This window comes from Morone saxatilis, unplaced genomic scaffold, assembly GCF_004916995.1.
Source record: "Morone saxatilis isolate NCDOM2014 unplaced genomic scaffold, NCSU_SB_2.0 Contig20, whole genome shotgun sequence".
NCBI classification, from domain to species: domain Eukaryota; kingdom Metazoa; phylum Chordata; class Actinopteri; family Moronidae; genus Morone; species Morone saxatilis.
In genome coordinates this window covers 14,439,025-14,448,882 of record NW_023339763.1, presented here as the reverse complement: position 1 = coordinate 14,448,882, position 9,858 = coordinate 14,439,025, and the positions used below count along the sequence as shown (strand labels likewise).

Below are 9,858 nucleotides of genomic sequence, written 5' to 3'. Positions count from 1 at the left end.
TTTTTTTTTTTTTTTTCCACCAGCTCCGTTTAAAAAGCGGACTGCAATTACCTGGCACCTGCGCACGCACTGACGTCAGTGAGGGAAACTTATTTAGGAGTTACTTCAGTGGGCGCCAAGGAGGTTAATTGCAAGGTGAAACTTAATCTGCGATTTCAATTAGCAGGGACAATTTGTTTATTTATATGAAGAAAAAAAAAACGTCATTCAGTGTTAGTTGCTTACTTAAAGAGTCATACCTTGAGTTTATCCTTCACACACATCACAGTCCCGGACTAAATGAATTAATGTGTTTCATTGACCTCATAAGTGGTCCTTGCTTGTACTGTGGGGACCGAGTCAATGTGTGATGAATATTTAAGCAGCTGTGATAGAAAAACATCCCAGATTTCCTCGTTTTTTCATTATTCTGGTGTTTGGATTTTTGTTGTCAGTACGATTACAGGAATACAACCCCAAAACAATGGGAAATATAAACACACACTGGGCCTAAATGCTTTCCTCCATTCCTCCATCACCGATTGATCCAATGACTGAGCCATCCAACCATTCATCCATCAGTCAGATGTCACTATACTGTGGACAGACATTCATTTTTATAAACACATCTGGTTTCCTTGCTTCCCAGCTCGACGCTTGGTATAAAATCCAACACCTGAGAAGAAAAGTCATTTTTAACAAATGTCTATTTGAGGCAGGCTGTTAAAGTTTGGAGCCACTACAAGCCGAGAGCTGCATGTGAAAGTTAAATGAGCTGTTCATGCTCACACAAGTGCCGACAACATCCACCCAGCAGCACTGTGGCTCTTAGGAAGTGCTTTCCATTTTTATTGCTATGGATGTACAGTATAATCTATTGAAGTTCTATTTAATTGGCAACAATTAAAGGTCTTTGTAAATGTTCCGCACAAAACAAAATAATAGACCTCTGCTTGATTTACAAACACCAGATTTTGCCAATGATTCATACGCTGAACCTGACATATTTATTTGGGCCTTTGAACGGTTTTACAATGTTTTGACCAGCTTTGCTTTAGGCATACATATTACACTGACCATATTTGTGCCACATGGCTTAAAGGAAACGTTTTTGGCAAAACACTGTCTTGCCGAGAGTTAGATGAGAAGATTGATACCACCCATGTGCTAAGTATAAAGTTACGATTAGCAGCTGGCTAAAAGGACTATTTGCTGTTTTACCAAGAGTTACTATTTCCTGGCAAAGACACGTGACTTCCTGGAGTCGCACAGGTTGCCTGGCAACTGATCCTGGCTAAGAAATAGTTCATCACATTACGCCCTGATAAACAGCAAATTATTGTTTTTACCCTTTTTGGCAAGGATTAGACAAACAGGATATAACATGTTAATTACTGAGCTTTAGAGCTGCTGGTTGGATGCTGCTGCTGGATTTTGTTACCTTTGGTCAGAGCCAGGCTAGCAGTTTCCTCCTGTTTCCAGTCTTTATGCTAAGCTAAGCTAACCGTCTCCTGGCTGCAGACTCATATTATCATTCAGACATTGATATTCTCAATTAAGTCTCTGCAAGACAGTGAATAAACATATTTCTCTCAATGTTGAACTTCACTTTAATTTGACTGTCTGGCTCAGGTCACTGATACTGAGCTACAAGTTTAATGCAAATCATTAGATGTAAACAAACCTGTACACAGGGTGGAGTAAAACTATTTTCAGCCAGCATAGTCAACAAATAGGGAGACAGCAAAAACAGTATTTTGAAAGGATCAATACAGTATTCTGTAGAGCTGAAATATCTGGATAGAAACACCACATTTCACACTCACATGACACTCTATGAACCCACATGAACCCAGACTCAATTGTAAGCTATTAGTTGATTAAACACACAAATTAATGCCCATATATCATGTATCAACCTATGTGACTTCATTCAAAGATTATCATTTGAAATTCCCTGCCTCCGCAGATCAGCTGTTGTTGATAAAGTTACTGAGCCGACACCACTCAGCTGATTCAACAAAACAGGCTCAAATTAATGTCAAGTTGTTGTGTCTTTACTGAATGAACAGCAACATTTCTAATCACACCAAGAACATTACATTATACCTCCTCAGGCTAGTCAGTATTCTGTTGGCTAAACTTAATGATTTATTGACCGATTGAACGTCAGTAATATTCCAGCGCTCAGATTTACTTCCCTTAAAGTGTAAAAAAATCAACAAAACAGATTCAGTTTTGCCTACAATGCAGATCAGGCATCAAAGAAACTGTTCAAAAAGTCCCACTGACACACAGTGACCGTTCCTGCTGCAGTTCTGAATTTACCGAAACAAGAGCCCACCAATTATTTTTGTGGATGCTTCGATTGCAGGTTCATGGCTGAGCTCATTGGTCGATCTGAGAAAGGCTTCACACACGTAGTTGTTGGACCGTATTGATCATTTGGACCATTTATATCCAGATCTTTATCTTAATCCTCTGCAGCATGTTGTGTGCAGATAGATTAACAAAAAACAAGACAGACTCAGCGAAATATCAGGGATAGCTGGTGTTTTTACATATATTTTTGTGTTGAGACAATATGTGACTGTAGTGCTCCTGTCAGGCCAATTCTCAGAATCCTGAGAGGTGAGGCCTTAATATGAACAGCAGCATTAAGTCTAGAAGATCCCGGGGAATTGAATAAACATGCTTAAAGGACAGAACATCATTAAATATCTCCTTTCAACAGCAGAGTTGACGCTCTAGGCAGCAGAGGCAGTTGTGGTTTAGGAGACAGTTCACATAAGGACATAAACCTCTTTTTGTAACTGATGTGGTGAAGAGATCTGAAGAGCCATGATGCTGGAAGTCCAAGAGGGTGATTAGCCAAAGACTGTACGCCATGCTCAGGGTTGATGGTGATGGAAAGCATAGGGGGATGAGTGTGAGGCTAAAATAGATGCCCCTGCTTTCATTTGTTACACAGTGTGGTAGACACTGCAAAGCAATGGCCGAGGTGTGGTTGGCTGCAGTCTGAACACGACCTGTAAACATGTAAAATACAAATCTGTGTACGTGTTTGTCAGACGGGTTTGGCGAAGTTTCCTTTTTTAGGGTAACAAAATGTTGTTGATGTGTAGAAACTAAAGCATACCACACATTCTTATACAGTCACCGTCTAACTATGACTATTAATAAAATGATTAAAATGAGTTGATTCATTTCTGTAATAATATAATAGCTGTCCAGTATACTTATAGGAGGATCTATTGGCAGAAATGGAATATAGTATTTATAGGTACGTTGTCATTAGTGAAATCACCTGAAAATAACCACCTTAGAACAGTGGTTCTGAAACTTATTTCATTAATGTACCCACTATTTTTAGCCAAGTACCCCCTCGACCAGCACACACAATTTGTTAGGAAAAAAGCCTAGATAAAGAGATACAATACAGTGCTGCACCATCACTATCGGATTTATAAAATAAAACACTCAAATGCTTCATTTCAAATGTTTAGAATCCATCTCTTATTCCATGGCAAGACGACAGTGTAGTTGCATTGAACTGCTTCTTTTTGGGTTTGTGCTTCACTGAGGACCTTTGTGATTCTCTGTGGCAGTGAGTCTGCAGTGACCAGACTCTTTTCCAAAAGTTTTACTGTAGTTGACAGTTTACAGCAGTTAATTATTGAATTTAAAATAGAATACTGAATATAAAGTGTCGTTTATCAAACTTATTTCCATAATTTATTGAATTTATCATTATTTTAGGAATTATGCATAACTGATATTTTTAAAATTAACATAAAAAAAGTTATGTACCCCCTGTAGTACTCCAAAGTAACCCTAGGGGTATGCGTACCCCCATTTGAGAAGGTGCCACAGAATGAGCTGTTTATATCTGTAGAGGGAGTGTCCTCTACAGTAGCCCAGAACGGACAAACTAAACAATGGCTCTGGATAGGACCTTTCGTGTTTTTCAGGGCCACCATAAGGACCACGCTTCAGGGGCGAGCAGTTATTCACTTAGTTGCAATCGGCAACTAGGTGTTATCACATTTTTCAAGGGTTACATCACTAAACTATAAAACAGTGCACTGAAGTGCCTTAATGACTGAAGCACTCAAACTCAAAGCCAGGCTTGTCACACTGATGTGTTGAGCTACAATGCTGATTAAACTTGCGCTTACCTAAAAATCCCAGACATTTCTCAAACGATCAATATTTTACTGAAAAAAACAAAAGACTTTGTGTGTGTGTGTGTGTGTGTCACTGCACTATCGTCATGCACAGTAGGTGTTGCTGGAATTGACGCAAAGCAAGTCGTTTTTAAAAGCCACTGGTGTCATCAGCAGGTCAGCTGTTGTGAGGAATTATTATGTTACAGCTGATCAGTGATCAGTGAAGTGATATTTTTGAAGCTGTTTGCATGAGCCATGACTGCCAACTTTGTTACTTTGTAGCCGACTTGAGAACTCATTTATTTTAGCTATTGATAATACGCCAGTTCATTAATTATGTGGAATACTGAAGTCTTTTAGCACATTTACTGTATTTAGAGCATTGATGAAGCAGTTGGATCAAAACTGGATATTCTCCCAGGCCATGATTAATAAAGAAATTATGTTGTTGTACAAGCAGATACCCAGATTTCCTCTTGCAGATGCAGCTCAATTGAGACAATGTGACATTCAGATCTTACTGTAAAACCACCTTTAACAACATTAAAGTATTCCTAACTGACCACTAAATACATAATCCAGGTCCAATACTTCATAAGACCACAAAAAACGCCATGCATCACTCTGATGATTTGCAGCGTTGTTATGCGTTCAACCACATCTAAGCAGTGATGCAGTTAGTTTGAGATGCTTTTGGGAAACCGGACCCTGGTCAGTGCTGTAGTAGGAGAAACTGAAACTATAGGGCCGAGGGGCTCCGGAGCTGGCTCTGGTTCGCTGGCGCCACATCCCCCTGAGCTAGTGAGAATGTGGGGGCTGTGCTCTTGCCTTTGAAGCTTTACCTCCCACTAATTCTGGCCTTCCAATTTCCACACACTGCACAGACACCCCCCCTCTCCATCCTCTTCCCCTCCCTTTCCCTTTGTTTCCCTTATAAGGACTGGCCCGGCCATTTCCTCAGCTTTTCTGTGGGAGGTGGTAGGCTTGTTTGTGAACACGGACAGGTCAGGAGAATAGCAGCATAGTTTTTCTTTTCATAGATGAGCAGTCACAGGAATCTTACGCTAAAAGCCGTGTGGATGCATGCATCTCTGACCACTGGGGAGTCTCCCATTACAAGCCTAGTAAACCCTCCTCATGGGCCCCCACCACTCGATTTGATCTAATATTTAGCCAAATTATATTGCTCTACAGGTTTGGTCTTTAAAACTGATGGAATAGAAAATAATTACTGGACAAATAGTTGATTGATACCAACAAATTATAGCAATCAAAAGAAATCCAAAGTCAATGAGAGGAAAATCAACCTCCTTTGTTCTGTCTCTGGGATTTTGGCTACATTTTCAGCAGCTTCTCAGATTGGCGTGTGCGAAAGTCTAATAAGGGACAAACATTTATATTTTTCACATATTGTATCGCAAGGTTATTCATTCAGATCAATGAGCATGTAATTGTCAGTCAATATATATTCTTAAATGAATAAACTGCAGTCCAGGCAATGCAATATATGTATTTGATCCATTTGGTCTCTAAAAATGGATTTCACAAATGGCAAACTTAAAAATAGAAAATAATTAGAAAGACAGAAAAAGAAATAACCTAACACACACCAATAGATACAACAGATTGATAGGTCAAAGAGGTCTTACAAGAGTTCACCTGGGGACCATTTCCAAGCAAGTCATAAACTAAGAGATTACTTTTCTGTAGGAGAGCCAGACCCTCTGTAATTACAGCAAAAACTGTGTGTGAAAATGTTGCTCACAAAACTACATTTATATGTAGCATAAAGTGTGAAATGTGTGTATACCTGTAGCTGGAGTTGGAGTCCTATTTGAGTGTTTTAGTTGAGAATATAAAACAAATTCCCTTACTTACAATACTCTTTAGTTTACGAAAGCAGTTTTTTGCCCTCAATACAACACAATTGATTTGATTTTCTTTGACTTAAATTGCAAAATTAGGCTCCCAACCTCGTAATTTCTTTTCTGTGTAAGCCAATCAGAGGTTGAGGAGCTCCAGGGAAGCAGGTGTTGCGTCACTGGTCAGCAGTCTGGTTTGCAGATTGATTGTTCATTGAAGAATGAGAGGGAGAATGAAAGTTTTAGATTTTCTTCGGTTGAAATTTAATTGAATATATCTTGGTCACGGTTTCTAGGGCTATAAATTCAAATGTGAAGTGGCCCCTGTCTGTGTCTCATTTTGTATAACTAATTTCTACGCTAGGCTGTGAGCATCACTAACTCTTATTGTATCAAAGTACTACAGCTGCTGAATTATTGAATACCAGGTAAACTGTCACACTTAGTGGCAAACAAAATTCATTTTAGTATTTAGTTTATTAGTTTGCATAATTTTAAAGTATGCAACGTTATTATATTTATGCATATTTTTCTGCATTGATCATGATTATGGTTTGTTAATTCGCTCTTTCGACTCTGATCTTGGGCTTTTTTCTTCATCTATCTGAACTTAATATCTTAATATAGAGTGGCTATAACTGACTTTTTACAATGACAACATATAAAACAATGTGAAAGGGGTCAATGTAGTAATTGAGAATTATCACCCAAATCTGTGACTCCCCTCAGCTTTATTGGGCTTTATCAGCTCATTATTTAGATTTACCATTTTGCTACACTCTCACTGCTCTCATAGTGTCATTTTCAGCCACACAAGACAGCTCCTTTCAGTGAGAAAGCTCAAAAAACCCACTGTGCACTACCTGCTCAGCAACGAACAGCAGACAGACACAACTAGCTGGTAAACACAATGGAACATCTTGCAACTAAAGAGACAGCAGTTGGTAGAGACCAAAAACAGAGATAAAAAAAAGAGTGAATACTGGAACATGTTGCTCTGTAACTGCTGGTTATTGCAGGTTTAAGATTCCATGTTTCAGTTCTTCTTGGATTTGTACAAGTTGACTAACAACTTGTGTGTTTTGGTGACATGATCATTGAGTATTAATTTACCTCTCTCCTCTCCCTGTGTAAAGTTTCCAGATGGCCCATGGAAGAACGTGGATGAGGGCTGAGCTGTAGTGCGGGCAGAAGGCTCCGGGGCCTGCCTGTTGTCGGCTGGCTGATTGGTTCATTGAGGTGAGGCACTACTCTCACCGGGGCACAGAAGGGACCGAGAAGAGGTCTTTGCTCCCCCTCCTCGCTCACCCCTGCCCCCTTTCCACCCTCACCCCCAACCTAGGCACGTACGCTCTGGACCATGTCTAGCGGGCTGTCGGAGGGGGGCCGGACAGAGGACCAGGAGCGGAGTAGCTGCAAACAGGACTCTCCTGTTATAGAGCGCAGGAACCGCAGTGGCATCATCAGTGAGCCCCTCAGTAAGAGCCTTAAGAACTCCCGTACCCTCTCCCAGTATACAGCAGTCCCCTCTGCCACCACCAATGGACACACGAACAACAGTGAGACTAAGGGCCACTCGGCCAAGCCTCAGCCACCCCCGCAGCCGCAGCCCACTGTCTCAGCACTGACAGCAGCCAAGTTGGACCGGACCCTAGAACAGGTTCTGGAGGGACAGAATGGCCTGCTGCACTTTGCCCAGGCAGCAGCACTATTAAAGCGGGCCGGTATGGAGCACATGCTCCTGCCTGGGGGCATGGGAGTGGGAGTTGGCGGTGGAGATGCAGGCTCGGGGGCTAGCGACTTGGAGGGTACGTCTGTCACGGATGCCGTAGGTGGTCCTGTTGACTTCCCATATGGAGTAGGGGGTGGTTTCCCCTTCAACCCGGGGCTTTTCATCATGACGCCGGCTGGAGTGTTTCTGGCGGACAGCGCGCTACACATGGCCGGCCTGGCCGAGTACCCGGCGCAAAGCGAGCTGGCCTCTGCTATCAACTCCGGTAAAAAGAAGCGAAAACGTTGCGGCATGTGCCCACCTTGCCGACGGCGGATTAACTGCGAGCAATGCAGCAGCTGCCGGAATCGCAAAACAGGCCACCAGATCTGCAAGTTTCGCAAATGTGAGGAACTGAAGAAGAAGCCCTCTGCTGCTCTGGAGGTAAGAGGGTGGTGGTTATGATGTGTCATTGATATGTTGGTTATTCTTTAGACTTCCCCAAAAAATAAGCTTAAAGGGATTTGATTAGACAAAGAGTTACTACAAAGCTTAAGTGCAGTGAGAGAAATGTGGGCGTGTTAACCATTACCTCTAAGTATGAAACCAGAGTAATAAGCCATAAGTTTGTCTTTTTGGGATCTAAAATGTGGCTTGCAAAACTGTAAAAAGAAATACTAGAAAGATCTGCAGACATCACAAACAAATTTCTGGTTTCACATCTGAAAGCACAGAGAAGATATTTTGCTTCATTCCTCAATATCATTCTCCCTTTAAGTGAAATAGTACAGGGGACTTTTTGGTGGGCTGATGGCTCCAAAAGCACAAAAATGACAGGTGGTGAGGAGTACGGTGGGTATGTGCAGGGTAATCATGCACCATAGGGTCTCTTTAATCTGTCCACCAGAGCCATGCAATCACCCAGTCTTTCAGTTGGAAGGCTAATTCACTAGATAAAACACTAGATTGTGAATGTTTTTTCACATTTAGCTACACGTATGTCCTTCAGTTGAGCATTTGTGTCTGGCCACATGTACATCTTCCTTGTCCTTGCTTGTGCATATGCTGTAATCGTAAAGTAATGTAAAAATGTGTGTGGAGGCCATGTGCCAGTTATTGTGAATATGTGTACAGTATGTGTTGGTGTGTAAGTGTACATGCGTGGGTATGTTTTGGTACGTGTGTGTGCATGTAACAAGGTCCATCTGGCCACAGAGCTGTCATCTGGAGCACCAGGTGTCAGTGTGGCACATGCCCCCCCCCCCCTTTGCTGCCGCTGTCCTTCTCTCCGGTGACACTCCTGCTCATCTAAATGGCCCTCCAAACTTCCTGTCTGTTACCTCCATCACACTCAGTGGCCTAACCTACCCCGGCTGTGATGACAGAGCGACCAATCATGAAATCAATTCCAGCAGATGTTCCATCTCAAAGGAAATAAACTTTTGTGATCAATAGGTAATAGTGTCACTTTGGCATTACATAATAAATTGATAAATATGTAACACAGTGTGAACATAAACCAGCGGAGAGGCCTCTGGTCTAATTGACACAAACTGGATCTGTGATTCAAACTGCTAATGGCTTTACTTCTTTCTCTTTCTGATGTTGATTGAGGGTGACAGCTTGGCCCCTAGTTTGTAGGCTGAAATGTTAGTTGTTCAATCCCCATGTGCTGACTTTGGCCATCCACAATGAAATGCTCCTTAAAGGGATAGTTGTTTTTTTTGAGAATTGTGAGTGATACAAACAGTAAAGTGTGACGGCACTGTAAGATTAGCTCAGCTCCGCAACGTGTAACTTCATTTGTTTTGCATGTTTTAGTCTATTTGCTACGAATCATGTGGCTAGAATATATGATGTGCTGACTATTTTGGAAAACATACAGTGTTTGCATTTTTAATCACCTTGGAAAACACTTCTATGTGTTAATGGGAGACTTTTGTTAACTTGTTTTTTATTTGGAGGACTTGTTGGCTTGTGGTAGCTGATCATGTCTGGTTTAATAGTTGTCAGAATTATGTTGTCGTTGAGTTGGTGCGAAAAGCAAACAACAATAATCGGTACTTTGACTTTGTGTTCATACCTACAATTTTTATACCATAGATAAAGATGCAGGATGACAACTGCTCCACTCGGC

At 41.4% G+C, this 9,858-nt stretch overlaps 1 protein-coding gene across 2 annotated transcripts in view; it reads left to right on the top strand.

The window, feature by feature from the left end:
- The first annotated feature begins 7,146 nt into the window (after positions 1–7,146).
- The window catches only part of cxxc5a (CXXC finger protein 5a), an 11,230-nt gene continuing 8,518 nt past the window's right edge, over positions 7,147–9,858 (top strand). For both annotated transcript variants that reach the window (XM_035666979.1, XM_035666978.1), the window contains exon 1: positions 7,147–8,165. In XM_035666979.1, the coding sequence (XP_035522872.1) occupies positions 7,371–8,165 (795 nt within the window). In that variant the 5' untranslated portion in view covers positions 7,147–7,370. The remainder of the gene's footprint in view (positions 8,166–9,858) is intronic.